The sequence below is a fragment of the Equus przewalskii genome, chromosome 3 (genome assembly GCF_037783145.1).
Source record: "Equus przewalskii isolate Varuska chromosome 3, EquPr2, whole genome shotgun sequence".
In the NCBI taxonomy this organism is placed as follows: Eukaryota; Metazoa; Chordata; class Mammalia; order Perissodactyla; family Equidae; genus Equus; species Equus przewalskii.
In genome coordinates, this window is record NC_091833.1 from 18076709 (window position 1) to 18104430 (window position 27722).

At 51.4% G+C, this 27722-nt stretch overlaps 1 protein-coding gene across 2 annotated transcripts; it reads left to right on the plus strand.

Annotated features, from left to right (window-relative positions):
* Window positions 1–542: 542 nt before the first annotated feature.
* Window positions 543–26566, plus strand: PSKH1 (protein serine kinase H1). 2 transcript variants are annotated; one of them, XM_070613729.1, is made up of 4 exons: window positions 543–699; window positions 9591–10617; window positions 19841–20032; window positions 24238–26566. In XM_070613729.1, exons 2-3 carry the CDS (start codon window positions 9661–9663, stop codon window positions 19982–19984), a joined length of 1101 nt encoding a protein of 366 aa, XP_070469830.1. In that variant the 5' UTR covers window positions 543–699; window positions 9591–9660; the 3' UTR covers window positions 19985–20032; window positions 24238–26566. The 2 variants fall into 2 exon arrangements, with proteins under 2 accessions (XP_070469830.1, XP_008516430.2); XM_008518208.2 differs by lacking the exon at window positions 19841–20032.
* Window positions 26567–27722: the final 1156 nt, after the last annotated feature.

The following is a 27722-nucleotide window of genomic DNA, read 5'->3' on the forward strand; positions in this document are numbered from 1 at the left end:
AAATCCACTTACTTTGCAGTACCAGATACACTTAAATTCAATAACAACAAAAAAAATTAAAACAAACAGAAAAACCGTTACTCTGAAGTTGGCCCAAGACTGGCTTCACCAACCCTCAAATTAACATTTGCAACTCCTCTGTGATGGAGGGCAAATTTAACACATCAGAGTGTCTGAATTATTTTAATTGCAGTTTTCTAAAACATATTTGCTAATGAAATTCAAATCGATCTTTTGAGGAGTTTCAGAGGCACTTCCAGAAACCCCCGTTGAAACGCAATGCGTCCCCAACCTCATACGACAAAGCGCCCTCTCCCCTAACCAAAACTTAAGACTTTCTTCCGACTTCCCGCGGTCCCCCCTTTTTTCAGCACAGCTCCCTGCCGCTGAGCACTATGCGGCTACTTTGAGCCACAGATAGACTCACCCCCGCAGAGAGAGAGCCCTTCTCCTCCCGAAGGCGTTGATTGGCAGGCCACGAGAGGAGCGCCGCCAATCGCGTAGCCTGACCTTCCCGGGGGTCCGCCCCCGTCTCACCTCTTAGGAGGCCCGGGTTTGTTTTGGCGTCAAGCGCGCGCTGTGATGACGTCGGGGCCCGGACGCTTGAGGATGGCGGCGGCGGCGGCGGCTGCTGTGGCCGCGGCCCGGAGAGGGTCAGCGCAGCCGCGGAGACGCCGAAGAGCCCGCCGCCCCCGCGAGGTGAGGCGGCCCGGCCCAGGGCGACGGCCTGACGGGCGGGAGGGGCTGACGAGCTGCGGCCACGGTCGCTTCGTGGCACACCGGGCCTGTCCTTGCCCAGCGCAGAGCCCTAGGCCCGTGCCCGGTGTGCCACGGCCTACGGGGCTGAGGAGCAGGCCAAGCGATGTCTGCTTAGGGACCCCAGTGTCTGAGGCTGGACTGGCCTCGAAACGTGCTGCTGCGCTGGGTAGCCCGTCTTTGGGGTCGTGTGGGCCTGGTGGACGTGGTCAGCTTCCCTGCCTGCTGTTTAGCCAGCCGGCATCGGTCAGGGTGTACTAACCTGGTTGTCCTCACTGCCTTCTCGAGTCCAGCACCTACTCCACACTCCTCCTTCTCAGCTGAATGCCAGAGGCCAGCGGGGCAGCTGGTCGCTTCCTTGTTTAGGCTGGGAAAAAGGAGGCCTGAGTCCAGCCGGGTTGTCTGCTCCGCAAGCCAGTCATCCCTCTGCTTACAAGGGGAAGCCCAACTCCCCACACTCACTCCCCCTAAATGAAGTTGCCGAAGAGAGAATTCCCACCTGAAAATCTGAATAAGTCCTTCACTGCCTAAAACCGGCTCCTTGGTGCCTATAGGATAAAGGCCAAACTTCTTAGGAAGGCATTCAGGGCTCTTCATAATCTGGTAGGGGCCAAACCCTGAGGTTAACACTTGGGCACTTCTGCCTTCTGTGTACATAGTTTGTTGTTGGGGCGTGAACCTGCTGTTAGCTCTGTGGTTTAATAACCTTGTGCTTTAGATATAAAATTTTCTTATTTTGTAATATTCTTCTTTCCCGCCACCCCCACCTCCACACACCAGTATGGAAAATTTACATCTGTCCTTTGAAGTCCACCTTAGGTTTCATTTCCTTGGAAAAGTCTCCTTTGCTTCACATGTAACCACTGACTCTCTCTACTTTTGTTTATGTGACTACTGTTAAGTATATCCTGTTGTGTCACATGGTGGTGGGTCTGGGGATTGTGTCTCACTTCTGTCTGCGTCTGAGTGTCTGGCTCTGTGCTTGGCATAAAGTACGAGCTGAATCGAGTGGGATAGGTTGCTGGTTTAAGAATGGATATAGATTCAGCTCTATTACTGAGCACCTACCTGTCAGGGACCAGGGTCTGAGAGGAACTCAGCAAACGTATCTTGTGTTTGCACATGCACATATATGCATGTGGTAGGTGGCGCAGCCTTGTTAACCTTGATGGTCTAAAATCTCTTGGGGTAGTTTGTCAGGATACAATTCAAGATTCTCACTCTCTGAGATTTTGATTCAGAAGATTTGGAATCTGGTAGGAATCTATTTTGAAAGAACTCCCCAGGTGACTTCACTGGGGAGTGCTCCCTCGATGAAGATCTTTGTCATTGCCCCAGGAAACTGCTGTGTCATCTTCTTTGTCCAGTGGGAAGGGCTAGGCTGTGTCTTGTGCGACTCCTGTTGCAGTCTCATTGCCCATACCTTGGGGAGGCAGTACGATTTGGTGATTAGAAGTATGGGCTTTGGAGTCAGAAAGACGGATTCAGTTCTTGGCTTTTATGAGATTTTGAGGCTCTTTGAGTCCTAGTTTGCTTATTCCAAAATAGGAGTAATCATACCTACTTTATGTGGTTTAAGACGCTTAGCACAGCTGGAACTCAGGAAATGGAAGCTGCTGTTGTAACCAATGGCTGTTCTTCCCAGAGCGTGTCCTTTGTCAAAAGGAGATGTCATCTTAGTAAGCCTGTTTGATCTTCAGACTGAGCCTCATGTAGGAAGCTTCCTTGTGTTACGTGATTTCCTCGAAATCATTTCTTATCATTTGAGAAAGCTCTGACAAAACTGTGCTTCTACTCAGGGCAGTTGCAGTTGGCCATTCCCCTGGAAGAGATTTGGAATGCTGACTCAGTAGAGGCTGCACTTGCTGAATAAGCACATCATTCAGGTCTAATTGCTGTTCCTGCTCTTGTTAAGTTGTATGAATGAGCTATAGAAAGTGCAGCTTTCAGGAAAGCTGTTTGCCTCTGACACTGAGCTAGAGTTGTGCCTTACCTGCAATGGACTACCCCTGCAGATCTTAGTCTCTGTGGAATCTAAAGAAGTACTGGAGTTCTCTATCAGTCACGAGTTCATAGTCAAATGAGTGAGACTTTGGTTTGGCCTTTTTTTCTTTGAGGAAGATTAGCCCTGACCTAACATCTGCTGCCAATCCTCCTCTTTTTGCTGAGGAAGACTGGCCCTGAGCTAACATCCGTGCCCATCTTCCTCTCCTTTATATGTGGGATGCCTACCACAGCATGGCTTGCCAAGCGGCGCCACGTCTGCACCCGGGATCCGAACTGGCGAACCCCAGGCCACTGAAGTGGAACGTGTGGACTTAACCGCTACGCCACCGGGCCAGCCCAGTTTGGCCTTTTAATTTATAAATGTGAGCATGTTATATGGGCAACTTTGACCCACTTCAGAGCTTCCCAACTGTATGATGTGAGTGGTCTAGAGGTGTGCCAAAGTATTGACTCTTAAGCTTCAATACTTAGGGGACATACTGAGAACAGCTGTCTCCATTGACCCCAGGGTGCACACAGAAAAATTTGAGAAGTACAACCCTGAAAGAAGGGAAGCAATTCTGCTTGTTGAGAGCTGGAGAGAGACTTATTTATTTGAACTCTGTCTCCTTCCAAGAATCTTACTCAGTGAGTATTAAGCTGATTTGTGTTGGCTAGGCCATCACTGAGCTAATTCTCGGTACAGCCCTCTGTTGCCATGGTGTCTAATGTGATGCTAAAGTAGAACAATGTGGTGTTTTCATTTGCTGGGGGAAAATTATCTCAGAGGGACCCCTTCCGGGCTGCCACCCTTGAAGTGACTGCCCAGGGCATCATAAGTGTAATGGATCAAGGAACTCTGGGTATGGAACCATCTGGACTGTAACTTCCCTGAGAGCAGAGACCATGGCAGCCTTCTTTTTGTCTGTCATAGTCCCTGGCAGAGTTCCTGGCCCACAGCAGGAGTTCAGTAAATATTTGTGGGTTGAACTTTGGGTTTTTGGAAGAAGAACCCCAGGTACATTGCCAGAGTCTATATTTCTGATGATGGGATGGACAGTGGGTGGAATGTCTTCGATGGAGTTGGGGTCACAATAAAATGAGGAGGACACGGCAAACTTTTGAACTTCTCTCCCTTTCTCAGCCCTAAGGCAGGAGTCTCTGCCCACTAATTATTACCATGTAGAGTAGTAGTGCCTAGCTGGAGTGCTTGAGAAGTGGGGTCCCAAGTTAGTATATTCTAAAAAGAAGTCATAACAATTTTTATTATGAAATAATATTAAAATTTAAAACAGGGCTGGCCCCGTGGCTGAGTGTTTGTTCACACGCTCCTTTCGGCAGCCCAGAGTTTCGCTGGTTTGGATCCTGGACGCTAGCATGGCACAGCTCATCAAGTCATGCTGAGGTGGCGTCCCACATAACACAACGAGAGGCACTCAGAACTAGAGTATACAACTATGTACTGGGGACTTTGGGGAGAAGAAGAAGAAAAGAAGATTGGCAACAGATGTTAGCTCAGGTGCCAATCTTTAAAAAGAAAAGGTAAAACATTACAGGAGTGAATAATTCACAGTGTCTTATGATACAAACTGTAATAATTTGGTGTATATTGCTCCAGCTTTGTTTTCCTTATGCAGTACTAGTCTGTACATTTCTACAATATATATTTTTGTTAACTTTAAAAATGTAATAGGTGGTGATGATTTTAAGTATAGCAACAGCACAGAAGTATGTAAAGTGAGAAGTAAAAATCCCCTTCCTTCCTTCTCCCTGTTTCCTTCACATTCCCATACTCTAGAGGCAATCACTGTCAACACTTTCTCCTCTATCCTTCCATTATATTTTTTTCCATATATATGTCGATAACTTTTTTTAATCCCTCGTTGGACATATGCTTTACATATTATTTTAAATTACTTAATACATCACAAACATGGTTCGCCGGTTCGGATCCCGGGTGCAGACGTGGCGCCGCTTGGCAAGCCATGCTGTGGTAGGCATCCCACATATAAAGTAGAGGAAGATGGGCACGGATGTTAGCTCAGGGCCAGTCTTCCTGGCATGAAGCCACTCAATAAAATTAAGTGACTGGTATCTTTTTCTTTTTTGTCAATATATATGGATTTACCTCATGCTTTTCAGCAGCTCCAGAGCATTCCATTATATGAATATATGTTTTTTAGTTATTCCGTTATGGATGGATATTTAGGTTTTTTCATTTTTCCATTATTATAAAGAATGCCGCCATGAACTTTCTTGTACAAATATATCTTTGCATACTTGTGGAAGTGATTTCGTAGTATTATTCCTGAAAATGAAGTTGCTGGGTCCTATGTCAGTTTCCCTGTTTCAGAAAGCAGAATCATGGTTCTCCCTAAGGTTGCAGAGGTCCTTGTTCTGGAGTTTTGGTCTAAAGTGACAGGCTGCTTTGCCTGGTATCTCTGCTTGCCTCATGATGGTTAGATGTGCTGTTTAGCAGTTATTTATTTCTGGGATTAGTGAGAGATTACTACCTACCTCATTTTATAGACTTTCAAAGCATGGGAGCAGAATATAGAAATCTTTGCAGGAGAAAGGTTGTGGAACTTTGCTGTGAAGAAAAATCTTAGGGGGTGTTATTGGAGAGGGCTGGATGCCGGTGGGCCCCTGTCTGGGAGACATCCACAGACTTCTTCTGTGGCCAGGAAATTGCTTCAGGATCCATTTTTGCCTTCTGCTCCTAGGCCTCTGGCTTCCCCCACAGATGGAGTCATGTCTGGCAGCTTGTGGACAAACTTGCTTTGGAGTTCAGATAATAATCTGTATGACCCAAACAGACCTGAGAACTCCGGCTTCCTTTATTGTTGAGGACGTTTACACAGGCTCCCAGAGAGCATGGCTCTGGTTTAACCACCAATTGGGCGTCTTCCTGCCACTTGAAAATTTCTGAGGTTTTGGGATTGTTGCCTCATAGCAAAAAGAAGTCAGAGAGCCAGACCGCCTTTCATTCATTGTTAACAAATACTGAATGCCTGCTCTGATCTCAGCAGTTTGCTGGGTGCCAGAGAGTTCTGGAAACCTGAGAAGTGGCCCCTTTCCTCAAAGAGTTGACGGCTCTAGTGAGCAAAGGCAATCTAGAGTACAGCAGTGAGCAGCATGACCCAGATTATACTTGGAATGGAAGTTTTGTAAGACAGTCCCTTCAGAGAAGGTCCTCAGTAAAGGTTTGTTGATTCACCAGCTGAGTGGTGTGAGGAAGGATTGAAGCCTTGACCAGGTGACCCTGAGCTGAGCCCATTTCTGTCGAGTGTTAGGACAGTTGTGCTGAGTGCTCACATCCATTGCCGATGCACTTGACTTCCTTGAGGAGTGCTTTGGATCAGGGTGGCACTTGAGGGCGTAGAGGCCTAGTACTTTCGGCAAGATGTGTAAAGATTGGTGTCATGAAAGGGAATAGTGACTGTGATAGCTGACGTAGTGTGACCCTCCTGGGAGGTTTCTTCTTGAGGCTTTCCTCACTCACGGTCACCCACCCGTACCCCTACCCTGGTCACTGTGCTGGGGACATACACAAGAGAGCTGGGGGCAGGAAAACACTCTGCCCTTCTCTCCAGGTTTTGCCAGCTGCCTCCCCTGTCCCTGTGTGTGCCTTTTCACTTGACCACTACGAAAGAGAATTTAACAGATGTGATTGGAGTGTAGAGCAGCTGTGATCACCTGGAGGTGATCGGCTGTTTTCCCTCCCAGAGCTGGCACCCTTTCTCCTCCACTCTTGCTCTGTAATTGGGAAGGTGGAGCATCAGCCCATCTTTGAAGAGTTTCTAATTGGAACAAATGTGAGAGAACCTATGTCCCAGGAAGGAAGAAGGAGGGTTGGAGAAGGCTAATCCTTGGCTCTCTTACTGCTGACTTGAGATCTTCGTGCAGGCTTTGTTTAAAGTGAAAAGTCAGGCCTTTTCTTTTGTAAACCTTAGTTTTCCTCATCTGGATGAGACTAGGTATGCACATTTAAACAAAAAGAGCCAGCGTATGCCTGAAGACAGTTATTTATTTTGTGGATCTAGAGTTCTACCTACTCACCAGGAAGAAATGACATCTGAAAGGCTGTGCTAGGTCACCCATGTGATTTATCTTCTCTCTGAATGGTGGTAGATTTACCATGATCGTGGAGATTAGGGGACCCGTCTTCTGCCTCAGGAATCCTGGCTCAAAAGGTAACCATTTTCTGAGCTGCAGCCCTTTACTTCCTTGAGGTCTTGTGTTTTCCCTGAGGGAAGAAATGAGTCTGCAAAATTCCAAAGTCTAATTCCAGTTCTAATCTTTGGCCTTTGTGAAAAGGAACCTTGTTTCTAAATGCCTTTGTTTAAACATTATTTCCTAAGCTGCTATGTGGGATCTCCTGGGCATATGGGTGAGAACTGCAGCAAATCCTGAAGAACTTTGTGTTGGCGGAGGAATCTTTTCTTCTCCTGTGAGGAAAGATAAACCTTATTCTGCTGAGAGTCATATTGACATACTGATTAAAACCTGAGCCCTTAATCTGTGGTCTCCAAATTCCTCTTTTTTATCTGATGGATTGGTAATCAAGGTCTTGGGTATGTTTCGGTGATGAGCTTGTTCCTTGAAAGTGTTGGCCACATTGGTCAGAATCACCATCTCAAATTCAGGCCCTGGAGTTGCTGGAATCTGATGGCCTCTGAGGGCTCTCTGTGGCCCCAAATGTACTGCAGGAAAATGTGCCTGTGTCCCCCTCTGCTGCCTTTGATGGGATCTTTTGCCAGCTTTGCAAGGGGGTGGGAGTGGGTGTAGATGTTACCCCTTGGCCCCAAGCACCACCCTTGGACAGCCATGGAATCTCTCATCCTGACTCATTTCCAGTGTCTGATTCTACATCAAGCAACCTGTGGTACATGTCACTTGGCTGTTCCACATACACTGCAGCCCATCCAAAACTGAAATCTTCCCACTGCTTCCCAAACCTGTCCCTGCTGCACTGCACTCCTGATCCTTTTGCCCAGGAGCCTGAGCGAGGGACTAGAGTGATGCCTTAACTCCTCCCTTTCACCCCTTATGTCTAGCTTCCAGTCCCTATCAGTTCTCCTGCTGACATCTCTCCATTCCATCCTGTTGCCTGGGCCACCAGCCTCCTCACTGACCCTTTTAGTCCACTTTGACCTTCCTTCAGTTTAGCCTCACACTTCTTTCTGAACACAGATTGGTCACCTCTTTTTCTTTGTAAACCCTTTGGTGGCTTCCTGTCACCTCCCAGGAAGGTCCTGGCTCCTCACCATAATTTGTGCTGTTCTCCACAACCTGGTTCCTGCTGACCTTCCAAAACTTCAGCCCCCTCAATCCTGTCTTCGTACTGCCAAACTGCCCATTCCCAGGCTCAGGGTGTAACTCTGGACCTCTGGGCCTTTGAGTGTGCTATTCTCTCTGCCTGAAACACCATCCCCACTTTTCCTCACCTGACTCATTCTTAGTTCAAGTTCAGCGTGGGTGTTACCTCCTCCAGGAAGCTTTCCCTAACCTCTGCGTCACTCTACATGTAGCTACTATTGTTTCTCAAGCCTAACATTTACTGTGCTATATTGAAATGGTCTATTTTTATGCTTTTCTCTTCATTTAGACTGTGAGTTTATTAACCATGTTTTGCTTGGTTTTGGTGTGTTAAAATATAACCTACATTGGATGTATCCCTAGTAGATGTTCAATAAATGTTTGATCTGAATTGATCATTTTACCTCCAATTCTGTATGTCATACTTCATAGGAAATTCTCAGCTCCCTTCTGTCACCCATGGGGCCCTCTGATAGACTTAGAGAAGGGCAGCCTGGGGAGAAGTGACGTCTGGAAAGCAGTACTTAAGCACTTCACCTTGTCCAGGGCCCCACCAGCCACAGGATATTAATGGTTAGAACATCTCTGTCTGGGAAACAAATGGGGAAGCCTCCTGGATCCTCATCCCAAGGAAGCAGAATGTCCCAGTCCACAGCCTGAGTCATATCTGGATGAAGCTGCTGGTGTCTTCTCTGAGCTCAAGGCCTCCTCTGCCTCTTGACTGAAGCCCAGGCTAGCTTGGTGGCTACCTGGTGACAGTGTGCTAAGGCTTGTGCTCCCAAATTCACTGGGAATGATTGCAGCCAGCTCTGGGACTTATGTGTCATTTCAGCCATCCATATGGTGAACTAGGGAAGTGAGAGACCCTGGAACAGGATATTAAACTGCCAGAGTGAAGCTGGTGCATTAGCAAAGTAGTAGGAGCCATCCAGGAAAGAGTGAGGTTAGAGCAGAGACCCAGGGCCGTGGGGGTGGAGGGTTGTTGCAGGGGGGATGAACCCCTGCAGAAGGCCTAGAGGGCCAGGAAAGATGTCCGTGAGGGAGGCCTTGGAAAAGCGGCTTTCTAAGCCCTGGTGGGTGATAGTGTTGGAGAGCAGGCCTCCAACACTCCACACCCGCATTTCAGAAAAGATGTCAGAGTAATAAGAGGAATGATTTTAACATTTCAAAAACATAGGCTTTCAACTAGGATAAGGGACCCAGGCTGAATCGGGAGGAGAGTGGGGCAGTGACATCTGAGGTTGGGGCATGTTCCTGCCTCTCTCAAGGTTGAAGAGCAGTGTGAGAATCAGATCCAGGGAGATGTAAGTCAAGACCATGGAGCTCAGTCTCAGTCTTTCATCTAGACCTTCCATTGAGCCTGGGCTCCAGCACTCAGGGGCCAAAGCCGTTCTCCCAGGGAACCATATGAATCAGGTGTTCAGGCTAGGTTTATCAAGGGGCAAGGGGGAGGAGTGGAGGAAGATGACTGGTATCCCTTCAGAGGTGTCCCTAGCTATGCTGAGTTGTCCTCTCTTCTGTCTACATAGGTGTAGACGGGGCGCTGCCTGTAGAGCAGGTCCTGCCAGCTTCGCTGGAGAGGATGCCCCCGTGTCCGTGATGGGCTGTGGGACAAGCAAGGTCCTTCCCGAGCCGCCCAAGGATGTCCAGCTGGATCTGGTCAAGAAGGTGGAGCCCTTCAGTGGCACTAAGAGCGATGTATACAAGCACTTCATCACAGAGGTGGACAGTGTTGGCCCTCTTAAAGCTGGGTTCCCAGCAGCCAGTCAGTGTGCAAACCCCTGCCCCGGTGCCCCCACTACCGGCCACACAGAACATCCCTCAGAACCACCACGCAGGCCCAGGGTGGCTAAGTACAGGGCCAAGTTTGACCCACGTGTGACAGCCAAGTATGACATCAAAGCCCTGATTGGCCGAGGCAGCTTCAGCCGAGTGGTACGTGTAGAACACCGGGCAACCCGGCAGCCATATGCCATCAAGATGATTGAGACCAAGTACCGGGAGGGGCGGGAGGTGTGTGAGTCGGAGTTGCGTGTGCTGCGCCGAGTGCGCCATGCCAACATCATCCAGCTGGTGGAGGTGTTTGAGACACAGGAGCGAGTGTACATGGTGATGGAGCTGGCTACTGGTGGAGAGCTCTTTGACCGCATCATTGCCAAGGGTTCTTTCACTGAGCGTGACGCCACACAGGTGCTGCAGATGGTGCTAGATGGTGTCCGGTATCTGCATGCCCTGGGCATCACACACAGAGACCTCAAGCCTGAGAATCTGCTCTACTACCACCCAGGCACTGACTCCAAGATCATCATCACTGACTTTGGCCTGGCCAGTGCACGCAAGAAGGGTGACGACTGCCTGATGAAGACCACCTGTGGCACACCTGAGTACATCGCCCCCGAGGTCCTGGTCCGCAAGCCCTACACCAACTCAGTTGACATGTGGGCACTGGGTGTCATCGCCTACATCCTGCTCAGTGGCACCATGCCTTTTGAGGACGACAACCGCACCCGGCTATACCGGCAGATCCTCAGGGGCAAGTACAGTTACTCTGGGGAGGTGAGTCTGCCCTGTCCTGGGGATGTTGGGGAGGCCCTTGGGCGGGGTGTATATCCTACAGCTCTCGATCAGGGAGACATGCTCTGAGGGCCGTGCTCATGGGGCCAGGCAGTTAATGTAAAAACAATGAAGTGAGACTAGTAGGGTGTCTTAGTTTGGGTTCCCGCAAGTGAACCCTGAGACAAGGACTTTGGAGCAGATAGTTTATTTGGGATGTGATTCCAGTAAGCACAAGTGAAGGGTGAGGAAAGTGAGGCAGAAAGGGAGAAAGCCAATAAAGGGTATATGAAGGAGTGGACTGCCACTGTGGGCCACTGGAACTCAGTCCCACTGGGGACCCAGTGAATAATCATGTGGAATGTGCCTCATAATGTACCACTGAGAGGCAAGGAAGTAGGTGATTTTTAATCCACTGGCTCCTCTATGAGTCTAGAATTTCTTTGGGGCTGTTAAATCCTTGACACTTCCAGGCTGTCTTGAATGTCAGCTAGTGCCGAAGAAAGTCCTCAGGCAAAGAAGTAGAGAGATGCAGGCACTGGCGGTGGGACGCTCTCAGCATGCACAGGAGCGCTGCAGCTGAAGGTAAGCTCAGAGGTAGACTGAGAGGACATGGAGCAGGGTGTCCGTAGCATCTGCTCTGTGGGGACTGGGGCAAGCTAGAGTGACCATGCCCTGTCTAAAAGAGCAGCTGCTTCTCATCTCTGCCAAGTTTTGCCACATAGTGGAGAGGACCCCGTGCACTCAGACATTCCAGTTTTTTAAAGAGAAGCCAGAAAATCTGATCTTAAAATGTTGGAATCTAATTCACATATTTAAAGCGATACCTTGTGTGCCAACAAATGCTAACCTGTGGGCCAGGTTCAACCAGCAGGCTCTCAGTTTGTGTCTTTGGATCCCCTGGTAATCCTGATACCTGAAAAAATCTGTTAAGTTTCAGCACTGCTGGGAGCTGAAGGAAGGTGCAGATAAAGTAAGAGCTACTTGGTCCTTAGATAGGATGCCGAATGGGTAGGAGACGAAGCTGACCTCAGGAAATGGTAACACTGCAGGGTGGAGCACAATGGTGTGCTTGGGGAGGCTGTGAAGAAAAGAATGTGTGCCAGCTTTATGTGTGAGGTGAGCTGAGCTTTGCAGGACAACAGGATTCAGTTGTAGGGCCCCTCTGATGTTCCCTCTACAGAATGCTCCCTACAGTGTTCCTCTCAGGCCTGGGCCTGCCAGGGCTGTCCATGTTTCCTGAATAACCCACATAGAGAGCAGGGAGCCTGGGAGCAGCTCGTGCCACAGCCCAGCTTCCCTCTCAGGAATTTTGGACTGAACCCTCTCTGGCTCTAGCCAACTGGCCCAGAGAAGCGTTTCCTGCAGGAGTCACCCCAAAGCCTCATGCCACTTTGCCTTCAGTGCTTGAGGTTCTGTGCTCCATCATTCTTCCTGTCAGCTTCCAGACATGTCAGCTTCCAGTTGTGGGGTCAGCCAAGGACTTTTCTCCTGTGGGCATGGGGGCTGGCATTCCCTAGGGGGATCTCTAGGTCATGTGTCTCAGGGTGGTGTGAGGATGGGGGGGAAGCCTTCCTCTTCAGGCCAGCTCTGTGCTAGCCACAGATGAAGGAGAAACTGGGACATTCTCCAGCACTCCCCTGAAGTTTCTCATGTTTTATTCCTTGCTCCAAATGGATTCTACAAAACAAACACTGACTGGCCAGGAAGCCCAGACTGCAATGAGGTAGTCACAGAGGACACTGTCCTGCTCCTCCTCTGGGCTGAGTTTCATCACAGGTCAGAGGATCCAGAATCCACCTCACAGAGGCAATGTTGTGATGAGGCCCTGCCTGGTCTGCTCTGCACTAGGAGCTCCAGCCCTTGGAGCTCTGTGGTGCCAAGCTGTTGAGGGTCCAGCTGGCAGAGGCAGTAGCGAGCTTAGTTATGGAAGGGAGGGAGGTTTCCCAAGAGATGTTGACAAAGGAAAGACTCTTTCCAAAGTCTGTAGTTAGGCCCAAGAATTCCTGATTCTGGCAATTATTGATCAGGCAGCCTGTCTAATTGGAGTTTGCAGAGTCTTGCTAACTGGCTATTGATTATCTGAGTGGGAGAATGATAAATGAATGGGTGAGGAATGGACTCTGGCTTCCTGCTCCTACTGTAGCTATAAAACTAGGTCCTGGGTCTGGCCCTGTTAAGTTCACGTGCTCCGCTTTGGCGGCCCAGGGTTTCGCTGGTTTGGATCCTGGGTGTGGACATGGCACCATTCATCAGGCCATGCTGAGGTGGCGTCCCATGTGCCACAACTAGAAGGACCCACAACTAAAATGTACAACTATGTACTGGGGGAATTTGGGGAGAAAAGGCAGAAAGAAAAAAAAAAAACTAGGTCCTGAAACTCTGCTTCCTGCTCCGCTGGATTCACAGGGCACGAGTCTGGGACTTCCAGTGTGTTTGGGGGTACTACCCAGCCCTTGGTCCCCACTGCCCTTTATCTGAAGCTGAAAGCATCAGTTCCAGAATCATCCCTGGCCAGCTGTGATGCCACCTGTCTGTTACCAGGAACTTGGCTGACCCCAAGAACAGATTCCACCACCATCTGCAGAGAACTCTAGATTGGGAGGGATTTGTCTGGGGTGTTTCCTGGGTGAAGAGTCCTCATCATTAGATTAGGCTCTCTGAGCTGGAGACCAAGCATCTGTCTTTCTGTTATGCTGGTCATTGTGTACCCATAAGTGTACCTGGGGAAGATACAGAGAGACATGAAGGTCTGTTGCCCATCCTCAGGAAGCTTGAGATTGCCTGGGGAGAAAGGACTAGGAATAGGAAATGGCCACAGAATGAAGGAACCCTTGTTGGCAGGCACATGCCTGCACAGGCCTTGGCATGGAGCCACTGGGCCTGGGCAGTGTGGAACATGGGCTGTGGGACTCAGGTCAGGCAGCTGGGCTGGCCCCCCTTTTTAGGGCTGGGCCCTGCACCTGCCCTCAATTCAGACATCTGTCTTCTACTCTGTGATGGTCATTGGCCCTTCTAAAGGCTATCTGAGTGAGCAAGGCTCTGCCACAAAACCCATCTGAGAGCATGCCATGTTGGAGGGGTATTTCGATTTGCTTCTTGTGCCAATGAAGGACCACCCACTTTGAACTCAGCAAGGTTTGGAGGTGTGCATTCCTGGCCTGACACTGAGTCCCATGGCACTTGGTGCCTTTCTAGGGGCACTTTTCCTGCTCCCTGCCCCCTCCCAGTGGTGTCTCATGTACACCAGGCCGTGTCCAGTGTGCTTGTTCCCAGAGGGCTCTGTCCATGCAGCCCCCTGTCAAGCTCAGTGGTTTCTGTGGACTTAAATAGAAGGCTTCCTGCAGGAGGTGGGCTTTGAGAAGGAGGAGGCTCAGAGAAGGGGACATTGCTGCTGTGCTCCAGAATAAACAGGAGATTGTTAGGGAGTAATGGAGCAGAGGTTGGCGAGGCTGGGCCGGGCCTGGTGTTTGTTGTTGGGAGCTCTGTAGTGTCACGAGCTACTTGGGGATTTGAAGTGTTAGGTGGGGAAGAGCCCACTGGGTTCTTGATAGTTAAGAGGGAATGCAGCAGAAAGTGTTGTGGGAGACTGGCGGGAGGAAGACTCACTGGGGGCTGCTGGAATAATCTCAGTTTGGGATGGAGGAGCTTGGTGTCCTGGGGAAGTTTGGGGCAGATCAGGGATTCCAGAGAGTGGGCTCTGCATGGTATATGTGAGCCGTAGTTTAGGGAGGGAAGAAATGGAAGGCAGAACCCTCCTGCATCTGTGCAGGAGGAGCATCAGCTTATGAGGGCAGATTTGGAGAGGACTCCAGGCTGTCCTGTGACCTGGAGAGTATGTCAGGTCCTGCTTTGACATCTCCAGGTGGGGGTTGGGGGGTAGTGGTGGAGGGAAGCACACTAAGAGGGTCCTTCTTCAGCACCCTGGCCCACAATCCTGTTACTCTAGATACTCCAGCCCTAGCCCTGGCCCTGTGCTGCATCTCATTCCTCACACACCACAGGCCCGAGGTGTTTGTTCCATTCACTCCCCACACTAAGCTTTTCCCTCTACTCCCAATGTCAGCCTGAGAAATTTGACCAGTTCTAAAAGATCCAACTCAAAGATTGCTTCCATTAAAAATAATACCGACTGCTGCCATTGGGTAGTGCCTGCTGAGGACCAGGCACAGGCCTGAGGGTTCTACACCCAACATGTCTAATCTCCACAACAGTCCTGCCAGGTGGGTGTTATCCCTCCGTTTTACAGATGAGGAAACTGAGGCTAGTGAGGTTAAGTAATTTGTGTTCTCACAACCAGAGGGTGGCAGGCCTGGAATTTGAATCCAGGCCATCTTGGCTTCAGAGTTCTTGGCCTTTCCATTCCCACAGTCTACTTTCCCTGACACACCTGCCTCAACATGTTGCTGGAGTCTGTTTCAGCACTTTCTCAGGCTATTGTCTGTGGACATAGCTTTCCTCCCTGGCCTGTAAGGTCCTTGAGGACAGCATGTGTATCAATACATATGCACCCAATACTTCCTCCTGCCTTCTCCTGAGGGGAGCACCAGTGGTTGTTTTTTTTGTTTGTTTGTTTGTTTTTTGAGGAAGATTAGCCCTGAGCTAACTACTGCCAGTCCTCCTCTTTTTGATGAGGAAGTCTGGCCCTGAGCTAACATCCATGTCCATCTTCCTCTACTATATATGTGGGACGCCTCCCACAGCATCGCGTGCCAAGCAGTGCCATGTCCGCACCCAGGATCCGAACTGGCGAACCCCGGGCCACTGAGAAGCGGAGCGTCTGGACTTAACCGCTGTGCCACCGGGCCAGGCCCTACCAGTGGTTGTTGGTGATGCCCTGGGAGAGGACCCAAAAGTGACTAGCGAGCAGGCAGATGGGGCTGCCCTTGTTGGCTGGGAGTGTTCTCTTCTGGAGTCTGAACTCCAGAAAGAAGTGGAGAGCCTGATGGAGATGTGCTTTGGGGACTGCTGGCCAGACCTGCTTAGAAGGAAATACAGGAATCTTGCAAGAGGAGGGAGTGCTTGAAAGGAGAAGGCTGTGACAGATGATTCTGAGAGGAGAAATCATCATTTTTACCCGGTGCCTGGAGGTCCAGGAATGGAGAGGGCCTAACCAGGGTCATGTTGGGAGTGATGGGAGACACGTTGGCCAGATGTGAAGAAGGCCTGTGTGAGTGTGAGAGCAGTCTGAAGACACAAAGAACCACTTTGTGTGAGAGAGGGAGCTTCTTGTCATGGGAGGCCACAGGAGGGCTGGAGCAGCTGTTTCTAAAGGAACAACACAAGATGAGTCATCATCTATAGACCCATACTAAAGGACTATCATGGTCCTGCAAACTTGGAGATTCTGTGATTCACTTGACGTGAAATGTGACGTTGCCAGCCTAATGTCATTGCTTTTGTCAAGAGTTCTATTCCTAGAGGCAGGACGGATGAAGAGGCTCTTGTGGGATTGATGGCAGAGTGATGCCATCAGCGGCTTTCCTGTCTGCCACGTTTAGCAACCTTTAATTGTCACCCTCCCCTGCTTGGGCAGTCTCTGAGCTGTAGGCGAGCCTGACTGACTGCACCAGGAACATATGGGCTTGGGCAAAGGTTCTTCCAGAGCCTTGTTCAGGAGAGTGAGTCCTGCTAGGCAGGGGACAGAATCCTTGTGGTAGAGGAAGTCTACTTGCAGGGCTGACCTGCCACTATCTGGGGGATTGTGTTGGTGGGAAGTGGCTTTCCAGGGGTGAATCTCTGGGCTGCAGGCTGACCATCCATCCACTTAGAGCCAAGGGGCACTCACTCGGCCAGTGAGTTGGACCATCTTGTAGTTCTGACCTCCCTGCAGTAGGATGAACATCCAAAGCCAGAATTGACATTTACGTTCCCATCTCAGCTCTTCCCCACTTCTTAAAGTGACTCTAACACTTGCCATTCTGCCCTGGGATGTTGAAGATAAAATGAGGTGCAGGGGCCTGCCAGGTGGCGCAGTGGTTAAGTGCGCACATTCCACTTTGGCGGCCTGGCATCTGCCGGTTCGGATCCCGGGTGTGGACATGGCACCGCTCGTCACGCCATGCTGTGGTAGGTGTCCCACATATAAAGTAGAGGAAGATGGGCACGGATGCTAGCTCAGGGCTAGTCTTCCTCAGCAAAAAGAGGAGGATTGGCAGATGTTAGCTCAGGGCTGATCTTCCTAAAAAATAAATAAATAAATAAAAATAAAAAAATAAAGGCATAGTCTGAGCTTTTGTGCTCTTTTAGAAAAAAAAAATTGTGGTGCAGAGGATTTGGCATGTTCCAGTACTCTCTATGTGAAGAGGGTCAGTGCCTGTGGGGGCTGGTCGTGCAGCCTGGTTCATATATTCTGACAGGGAGCAGCTGGGTGAGCAAGGATAGGCCCTTGCCCCAGAACCATGGGGAAGACTGCTTGGGGAATGTGGGAGAGCGGAAGACTGGTCATGTGTGCAGGCAACAGAACAGAATGCAGGGAGGCAGGTGGTATGTTTCCAGGCTTGTGTTTGGATTCTTCCAGAAGCCTTTAATTGCCTCATGTTCCCACCTACCGTGTGGATGAGGGCTGTGACAGACCATCAGCTCACCACTTTTCTCTTGCTGCCCCCTTCTTCCGGAGTCAGAGGATGGCTTTCCTGTATCGTAATAGCTGACAGCACAAGAAAACACAAATTGATTTATAATTCTTTACTGTGAGGTATCCCTAAAGCCCTTCTTCCGTGTATGCCTGTTGGTGTCTGCTGGATCTCAATTGCTGGATGATGATGCTGGCTGTATGTGAGGATCCCATGAGGATGAGCAGATGCCCCCATACCAGTCCAGGAAAGATCCCTCTGGAAGGGCTGTATCTACCTCACCAAAGCTCCTGGTACACAGTAGGTGTTCGACAGATAAATCTCCCTCCTTTGCTGCAGGAGCAGATGCTCTTAGTCACAGATCCCTGACTTGTCACTGGGAGGTGGCATGGTTTGGTCCACTGGGTGTGGGCAGTGGACCCTCATTGTTAACTGTGGTTGGAGACCTCTTGGAGGAAGGCAGGGACAGCTCCCTTCTTGTGGGGGCAGGAAGCAGTGGAGAGGGACAGCAGCCACCTATGGGCTCTACCTGGATCCCTGGAGCTCTGTTCTCTAGGCATCCCTCCGCCACTGCTGTCCTAGTTACACACTCCCCAGAGAGCAGTACCTTCCTGTGCTGGCATAAATAGACGCCCATCTCCCCGCATTGCTGCATTCAGCCATTCCTACTGAAACCCCTTGCTCTAATCACCTACAGCATCTCATTAACCCAGGGTCAGAGCCTCCTTTCATCACTGCTGTTTCCCACCCCCAGCCCTTGCCGAGGCCTCTCCAACAAAGAGGGTGTATCGTGGGTTGTGTTCAGAGCGGTTCCTGGTACACCATCTCACCTTTCCCTCTTCTGCTCTTATTGTCTGTCTCCGCCTGGATAGGTCTGCTCTGCCCTCTCACAGACCCTGTCACTTCTAGGCCCTTGAGTCTCTCTGGGATCTACCAGGGCTATTGTCTTTCCCACATTCTGACCTCTTTAAATCTGCTGATGGCCTCCCACACTCATCCCCATCCTGTCCCCAGTGAGGTGGAAGCTGACTCTCAGGTGGATGGGATGGTTAAGGGTGACCTGATCCAACTACTCACCACTGGCCAAGCCTCTCCAGACTCTCCTTCCTTGGTCGGTTCTCCCATCGCACAAAATCACCCTTCTCATGCATGCCTGCTTAATCTTCGTTTGTCTGTCTTCCACTGCAAGTGTGGTGCCCAGACCTGAGCTTTGCTCCAGTGTGGCTGAGCCGGCTTGGAGCAAAAGGCTAAGTTACCTCCATTTTTTCACTCATCCTTGTATGCCATGTTGACCAAGTGCTTTCCCTGAGCCAAGCCCAGTGTACCCAGGGCTCCAGGGACACAGACCTCTGGGGACAGAAGCCACAGTGTGGGTAACATGCTAACAGCCACCAGGGCTCCAAACTGCCTCAGAAATTAGAATCAGAGGATTTTTGAAAAAAAAAAAAAAAAAAAAAGAGCCAGGGTGGGCCCTGGAAACCACCTGGCTTCAGCAGAAACCTTGAGTGGAAATAGAAGAGACCACTATGCAGCAGGTTGCAAAATCCAGAGCCTTCCAGTGTTGCTTCAGGACATTGTTAAAAGCAGACGTTACTCAGTTGCTGGCACAGGTTACCAACATCCCCCTGATTCCAAAGCAAGCACACAGCATCCTTCCTGACTCTTGAGTACCCTGTCTCCCTCCTGTCCCTGTCCTTCACTTTATGGACTCTGGGCAGGGACAGGTGGGAGCACAAGACTTCGTTTTGTATTCCTCTCAAGTTTCAGAACTCAACTTTACTGACCTTTAAGTTGTCACTCCTTTTCTCATTTTATTTTTATCTTCATTCTCTGCTTCTTTTCAAAACTCTGTTCTTTCTTTTTCTCCCCTCAGGCTCTCTCCCCCAGTGTCCTTCTATTTTCTGCTGCTTGGCCCCCACCCACTCTCAGCCGGGTCCCAGGGTGGTGGATTCTGTCTGATCTGGAAGCCCAGGCCCCAGGATGATGAGTGTCTTGACCAGAGGAGGGGATGCTGGCTCCACTGCAACACCGTGTCTAATCCTGCTGAATGTTTCAGAACACTTTCCTCGTGAGAAACATCAGAGTGTGCTGTTCTTGTCATGTCTGTTCTGCTCTCTTGAGTAAACCCAAAGTTCCATTTCCCAGAATTTCCTCTGTGCCCTTTTCTCTGCTCTCATTCAGGCCCACGTAAGTACAGGAAGGAGGCCTTTGAGAGTGGGAATGCTGGGTCTGAAAATACATCTTGAGACAAAGCCGAGGGAAGAACTGAGTCATGGGAGCAAAGCCCAGCCTTCTTTCCTCCCTTCCTTCCCCTAGCAGCTCTTTGGTTGGGCTACCTTCTCTGCCAGGGAACCTTCCCCATAGTCATCATGGGTTGGAAAAGAACGCATAGAGGTAAAGAGGTCAAAGCAGCTTAAATGTTAGATGCTATGCTTCTGTTCCTCACATGCAGCCAAGTGAGGAAAAAAGGTGGGGAGCCATCTTCTTAGAATCCAGGACTTTAGAAACTGGAAGAGACTTAGAATTCATTGCATTCAGCTCCTTCATATTAAAAGTGAGGAGGTTGTGATTTCTCTAAGGTCACACAGAGAAGGTACACCTAGAATGCAGGTCACTAGTCTTGTGGCCTAACACTTTAATCTGTCACCCAGATGCCATCCAGAAGAAACACCAGGCCTTTCTATCCTGTTACTTGCGAATGGTCAGACCTACATGCCAGTGGAAGTCTAGGGCAAACCCTGTGTGCTGAGTTTGTTGCTGGACAGGAACAGCTTCCTCCTCTCTCTGCAGCGTAGGCCAGAGAGCTGGCTTCATCCTTTGTTCCCTTAGCCCTTGGGCTCAAGGTAAGACCACTGGTAGTGACTTGGGTAATGTTCTTGCCAGGCCCCTGTGACACTAGAGCTGAAGCAAGTAAAAGGGGCTGGGGAGGAGGGAAATGCATCCTCTGAGCTAGAGTGGAAAGCCCTTTCTGCTTTTGTGCCTCCCTCTGAAGGGAGAATTGATTGTGCTGCTGAGGAGTGACTGGTCCCGCAGAAGTAGGGGGATGAGGAAGGTGAAGCTGGTAAGGAAGTGCTCAGGGGAGAGGTCCCTCCTCTACCCACTATTGGCTTCTCTACTCTTATGACATCGGGAGTAGGTACCCTAACTACAAGGAGACAAGGACTCTGAGGGCTATGGACTAGGAGGAGGGCAGCCAGCTTGACGGTCAAACAGGGTGGAGGGGCCAGCCTGGTGGTGCAGTGGTTAAGTTCGCGCACTTTGCTTTGGCAGCGTGGGGTTCATGGGTTTGGACCTTGGGTACAGACCTACATACCACTCATCAAGCCATGCTGTGGTGGTGTCCTACATGCAAAATAGAGGAAGACTGGCACAGATGTCAGCTCAGGGACAATCTTCCTCAAGCAAAAAGAGGAAGATTGGCAACAGATGTTATCTCAGCACCAATCTTGCTTACACACAAAAAAGAAACGGGGTGGAGGTGATGCCCCTCTTCCCACAGCCTCTTTTTGTCCCTGTCTTGGGGCAAGGCCCAGCCCCTTACCCACACAGCTCATGAGAGACTTGTGGAAAGGAGGGTGTAGGTTGTCACCCTGGGTATTGTAGCTGTCCTCCTATCCTATAGCAGAGGGAGACCCGAGTGTCTGAAGGCAAGGCAGACTAACATTTTAACATTCCCTTCCATGCCCCCAGCCCCTGGGAGGCTGGCCAGGTGGTACCTGGGGCCTGTCTCTTCTGTCAGCCTCCTGAGGCTCAGATGTGTCCCTGATCTGGCCCCAAGTATACTGAGGTGACAGTTCTATTCTTTACCTGGAGCCGGCAGTTAGAGCTGTGGAAACTGAAGTGGCTGTTTATCATTTGTCTTATTCTCTTGCCCAGAATGCCACCCACCCAGTCAGTCGTGGGTTTACAGACATACTCATGTGGCTCTGGAGGCCCAAGCATGTTGGGGAAGCTGGTGGGTTGGTCTGTGGGTGTCGAACGCTTTCTTAGGAGGTGCTGAATTGGACTGGGGCAGAAGTGTGACAGTGGGTGAGTGTGGAAAGACTTGCTTTTCCTTTCTGAGCCCTGTTGGAGGGCTCAGCAGGGCTGCCAGGGGCTGCATTTCTGGAGGTCACCCTAAGCTACCGCCCTGCTGTCAGTGGGCTGGGTTGAGGACCACCTTCCTGTGTTTGGCCTGCGTGACTTCCCACTGCAAGTTCTTCAGTATGGGAGGATCAGGCTGGGTGCCATTGGCACAGCCTGGTTCTCAGGTCAGGATGGCTTGAGTCACATTGGCTTAGGGGACCCATCTGGCCCAACTGCTCACGGCTCTTCTAAGATGGAGAGATCTGGGACCTGCCAGAGAGGGCTGGGCTGGCCCAGAGACAAATGAGTCCATTGGCATTCTGCACACAGCTGCACGTACACAAGTAATTGGAGAGGCGAGCGTTTGGGGAAGCAGGAGGAGTGGATCAATCTGGCTCACTTTGGCACTAACGGGCTGGCCGCTTGACGAGCAGCAGGGGTTGATGCTGCGTGTGAGCCCGTGCCACTCTGGAGATGGAGATGCTTAAGCCCACAGGTAGGTCTGGTGAGAGGCCCATCTAAGACTGCGTTGAACTGGCTTAAAGCTGCAGGGGGTCTTGGTTTGGCTGGACGTGGATGTGAAGTGGGGACACCTTTGATCCATTCACGTTCAGGTTCCTGATTTGTGAGTTCACCTTCACCACTATTTATTCTGTCATCTGCAGTGGAGACAGGGGCAGGATCTGTGTCCCAGCCATTTTTGGCTAACCTGGGCTGCCAGCTCTGTGTCGGGGCTGTCCCACCAACAGGCCAGGCTGAGCTTCAGTGGGTTCCCCAGTGATTTCTCCTTTTCCTGGAGACCATAAAAGCTGGCAGGGCAGAGCAGGTATTTCCATGACCTAGCCTGTTCAGCTCTAGGTTTGCCATGTCCATCAGTGGCCCCATTAAGCCTGCTTTTTTCTCTCTCTTAAATGAGTGGTGGGGGCTGCAGTGAGAGTCTGTGGTCTAGATTGGCTGGCCCCTCACAGGGGCTCCTTGTGTTCTGGTGGCAGCAGCAAGCCATGGGGCTTTCTTGAACTGTGAGCCAAAAGCTACTGTGGCAACTGTCTAGTCCAGTCACCCTGCATGTTTGCTTCAGTACTGGAGCCCTGAGCTACAAGGCCTGTAGGGAAATGTGGGCCAGGTTGTCTGTAGGAGGGCTGTTGTTCCCTGCACTCCCTCACTGCTCTTCAGACAGCAAGGTACTTATGGGCCTCCCTGGGATGCATGTTCCTGAGGCACTTACTGCCCTCTTTCTGAGGTCCAGTATCTCCCCAGGAAGCACTGAGAGCTGGGCCATTGGTGAGAAGGACCCTGTTAAGTGGCTGTTTGGAAATGTGGTCTCTGTCTCACTTTCTTCCAGTTCAGCTCAGTAAAAGTTGAGATTGGTCTTCCAAAGGACAGGTAAGGATAGCAACCTCAAGTAGCACCACCCTCTCTTCAGCACTCTGGATGTGTGTTCTCCTCTGCATCACATACACGCCGCTACATCAGTGGGGAAGGGCATGGGGAAAGAGTTGTAGGTCAAGGAAGCCAGACTGGGGGCACTGGTAGTCAGCATGTAAGTATGTCTGCTGAATAGGCATGTAGCTGCCCTGAATGTTGGCTCTCAGATTTTCCTGAGCCCCCTGGAGAGTGTGTTCAGTGGTTCCCCAAGGTAAAGGTCACCATGGGGTGGAACAGGCAGACTTCACCTGGCAGGAAGGAGGGTGATAGTGCCCCTGGCATCCCAGCATCCCTGGCATCTGCAGCAGGCTTAGCAAAGGTCCTAGCCGCCAACCCTTTGGGGAGCATCAGAGCCATGCCAGAGTGCTCCCAGGAGATGCAGGGATTCAGAGCAGTGCTGTGTCTGCCCTCTTCCAGCACACGGGCTCGAGGGCCCAGGACATCTGGGCCCTACTTGCCTGAGTCCTACGTCCTGGAAGCAGCTCCAGGAGAGGGCACCTATCTGGTGCCATCCATATGTTGTTTACTCACTGAGCCTGTATCTGCTGAGTACCTCCTGGTACCTAGCACCAGGCACTGGGGCCCATCCGGCTCAGCATGGTCTAACAGGAACAATCAATAATTGGAATAATTGCTTAGTGTTGGGAGGCTAAGAGTGAATCTGAGCAAGTGTGCTTTACCCTGAGAATCTAAAGATTCAGACAGCTAACGACAAGCCGTGCAGGCTGAGGCCCAAGATCGATAGCTGCTTGGTTCTGGCTGAGATGAGGCAGCCGTGGATACATGTGGGAGAGCAGGCTTTGTGCAGTTCCTCCCTGAGGACAGAATGTACTCAAATGAGGCTGGTGCAGAGCACTGCCAGGAGCCACTGTGTGGCTTACAGAGGTCATGCAGACTGGAGAATGTGCCTGAGAAGAGTCCTGGTCTCTGCCTAGCCCCCAGGAACCCCTGCCCTCTCAGTAGATGGAGAACTTAGTTGCCTTGAATTGTTTCCTTTTCTCCCCATGGCTGGGAGGCTGAGGCTCCCATCAGGAAATGCAGTGGTCATCCACCACCACTTTGTCAGTTGGAGGGAGGGTGGACTCTCTCTTTAAAAACTAGAAAAATCCCTTCTAAGTGGCCTGATACAGGCATCCAGGGATTGGAGCTTAAGCTGGCTCAGGATATGGTAGAAGGTTTGGATCATTCTCTTTAAATCCCCCTAAGTTATAGTGGTCCTGGGGTAGGTTAGGGGGTCTTGATAGGGGCTACCTTCCTGAGCCAGGCTTTGAGTCCAGGGAACCTTAGAAATGTTCTTCTTGGGGAGGTGGGCAAGTCCTTCTCCTCGTTGTCAGACTCCTTGTCACCCAGAGACCAGCCTCTGCTTAGCAGTTTGGGCCAGCATTGGGTGGGAAGGGGAGGCCCAGAATGCTCTACATAGGGGGAGCTGGGCAGTGCCTCTCTCCTGGGGGAGAGGGCAGGGATGCTGGACAGGTCTGAGTGCTCAGGTGGTGGTATCGTTGGGATGGGGAGGGCAATGTTGAGTGCTCTCACTCTAATGCTTGTTCTTGGCCTCTAGCCCTGGCCTAGTGTGTCGAATCTGGCCAAGGACTTCATTGACCGCCTGCTGACAGTGGACCCTGGCGCCCGTATGACTGCACTGCAGGCCCTGAGGCACCCATGGGTGGTGAGCATGGCAGCCTCTTCATCTATGAAGAATCTGCACCGCTCTATCTCCCAGAACCTCCTCAAACGCGCCTCCTCACGCTGCCAGAGCACCAAATCTGCCCAGTCCACACGTTCCAGCCGCTCTACACGCTCCAACAAGTCACGCCGTGTACGGGAGCGGGAGTTGCGAGAGCTCAACCTGCGCTACCAGCAGCAGTACAATGGCTGAGCCGCCTGGCTGTGATGCAAAAATGGCATGGTTCAGCCTGGCTACTCATTGCTGTGCCATCGGGGCCCGACGGCCCTCTCTGGAGATAGGCCTGTATGGCCAGTTGTAGGTGAATGGACCCGGTCATTTCTCTGTGCCTTCAGCAGCCGCTATCCTCACCCTGGGCCTGAGCCTGGTGTGACAGAATGGAGCGAGCCCAGGGATCTCTGAGCCCCCTGAACTGGGATCCTGGCCCAGCACTGATACTCCTTTTGGTGGACAACTGCTCTGGTACAAGTTGGAGAAAGGACAGGGCCTGGCCTTCAGTCTTCCTCAGCCCTTGGCTCTTCCCCAGACCAAAGGGGCACGCAGTGCCAGGTAGAGGGTGTCCTGTAGTTCCAGCACAGTTACTTCTGGAATTCCCCTTTTCTCCACTGAGCTTTCCTCCCTGGCCCTCCACATTCCATGGCATCCTGATCCTCCTGTTTATGCTCTAGTGAGAGGCCCAGGTAGGCATAAAACTTGTGCCTTAGCTGGACTCTTAGCCTCTGGCTAAGTCCAAACAGCCCCCATCTCCCAGCCCAGATCTGTCTTCCTTCATGGTGCCCCCAGGGACCCCTTCTGGCTCCAGGACTTGCTAGGACCTCTGGTGGTAGTGCCATGGCATGGTCCTCGGCTCTTCTGGACTGTGTGGCCATGTTGCTAGCAGGCTTGCTCCAGGCTCCAACCTCTGACTGTGGAAGAGTTCCTCCCCACCAGCCCAGCGCTCTCAGTGCCTTCTTTGCAGAGCCCATCATCGTGGATGCCCATTCTATTCCCCAGGTGCCTCCTTCCCAACTGTGGGGGATTAAAGGGAGCCCCACTGCTGCTACCTGGGGGATGGGGGCACCTGGGCAAAGGCAGAGGGCATGGGCTTCCCAGGGAGGACCCCATCAGGATTCCAGTGTCAGCCTAGTTCCACCCCTGGTACTGCCCATTGCCGCTTCCCTTCAGGCTCTGCTGTTCCCCTCTCTGCAGCTGCATGAAGGAGCCATCTACTATCTGGCATGAGTATGGGCAACCTAAGAATGACCACAATACTCACCCTCCATCCTCCAAGAGGAAATAGTAAGGAAGGAGCTGCTGCGTTGAGGGAGGGTCCCCAGGCTGCTCAACTCTCCCCTTTTGCTGAGCTTCTGCACAGCTCCCCCTGGAACTTAGCCATACTGTGTGACCTGCCTCTGAACCCTGAGTGCCTGGAGCACTGGCCTTCTCACAGCTGGCCTTGCCTGGTCCAGTCTGTCCCTGCTTCCTTTCACAGCATTACCCTTCTAGTCTGGGCCCCGTTGAATCTCAGGCTGGAGGGAGCCGCTGCAGAAGGTGGATGGAATTGGGTGGTTGCTTTCCCAGAGGCCTGAGCCAGACCATCCCCATGTCAGTCATTGTGCCTCCCGCCACCACAAACCAGGCTGGAATCCAGCCCCCTTCCTCTACAGCTGCTTTCAGTGGGTGGGGAGCCAGGGCCCAGCTTTAGCCTTAGCCAGACTGCAGGGCCCCTGCCAGTAGGGAGGGTTCCCTACTGAAGGTAGGTACTGAGGTACCCTCAGTCACTTCCTCCCAGTGGGTAGCCCTGGGCCAGGAGCTCCTCTTTCTGCATTTGCCACCTCCAGCAAGAAACCAAGCCAAAGAGACCACTCTGGACCAAATCAACTGTGCCTTATATACCCCTCCTTCCGTCCCCAGTGCCCCCCTGGCACAAGGCCATGGAAAGCCCAAGCCCCATGGCTTCAGAATTCCCTCACTTCCCCAGGTGCTTCTGGGGGCCTGAAGCCCTGGGGATTTATTTCCTTTCTTGCCCAGGAGACTGGTCCTCAGGGTAGGACAGAAGGAATTTGGAGACTTGGGCCTATGATAGATCCTCTTGGGCCTTTATGCCATGGACCATGGAGGGAGAATGTGCAGTTATTTATTTTGTGTACTCAGTTTGTAAATGTATTCTGTGTACTCAATAAACAGGCTGCCCTCCCCAGGGAAGGCTGCCCATTCATTCCAACAGCCAGGCTTCTTGGTGTGGACCAAGGGGTTGCCCAGGAGGAGGAGGGATGGGGGTCCAGCGTGGGTATTACCCACACTACTCTGGAGATCCTGACTCCTCAACACCTGCTGTGCCAGAAGAAAAAGCCCAAGTGGGGAGTGGGACCCCCAAGAACCCCTCCTTTCCCCTCAGCCAGGAGGACAGACAAGAATACCCAAGAGGGTAGGTAAATACCCTAGAGGGTAGAGCCTAGGGTCTTTAATGGATTGAGATGGGGAGGCGGCCTGTGGTGGGCTCAGTTGTAGGCCATGACCTGGTTGATCCAGGTACTGAACTTGCTAACCTGAGTGTATACGGCAGGCGCACACACATTGCAGTTGCTGGTGCCCCAGGAGACAGTGCCAGTAAACACCCACACATTCCCCTTCTGGCAGACAAGAGGGCCTCGCCAGAGGTTGGGCAGACTCTCATTAACAGTTTCAAAGCCCCACTGGAGCTCAGCCACTCTGCCATTCTCTCCAAGGGCAGGATGCTCCTGCCAGCACCCAGCACCTGGGCCTGGCACTCAGTGGGTGTTCAGCAAAGTTTTGCTGGATAAATGTGTCATGTCATGTCTCCCCACATGAGCCCTGTGACCCGTGACCCCGTCAATCGAGGAAACTTGGAGTCAGTACCCCTATTCACAGCCCAACATGTGCAAACAGAAGCCCAGCTTCGTGTTAGCACCTTCAGGTGTGCCTGGTTATCAGAGGGGTTTCACAGGTAAAGGTGTTGCAGTGGTGAGGAGTGCTGTGAGAACTTGCCCTTGGAGTCAGGGAGCAGCTCCTGTATCAGAACTTTAGCCCTCAATGGGGTCCATGGGGGGCTTGACTGAGAGGTGTTGGCTTTGTCCTGGGCCACTAATGAGCCAGGTAGAGGTTCTAGGTAGGGGCCGTACATGGGGCTTTTTGGATTTTACAACAGCCCCCAGTGGACTAGAGGGCAAGAGCAAGGCATGGGAGTGGTAGGGAGAGTCTCTATGGTGTGGAGAGTCAGCAGGGGGCTTTCCACCTTGAGCCTGCAATGCTTGCCAGAGCTGGAGGGGTAAATACCTAAGGTGATGGGTGAAAGGCACCTTGTAGGCCAGGCACTGGAGCTATGGGAGAGTGTGGCCCCTGCAGGGATACCTTAGCCA

Coding starts and splice junctions, on each gene's coding strand:
- PSKH1 (XM_008518208.2), top strand. CDS start 9,661: ATGGGCTGTGGGACAAGCAAGGTCCTTCCCGAGCCGCCCAAGGATGTC. Junction 10,618..24,237: donor AGTACAGTTACTCTGGGGAG/GTGAGTCTGCCC, acceptor CTTGGCCTCTAG/CCCTGGCCTAGTGTGTCGAA.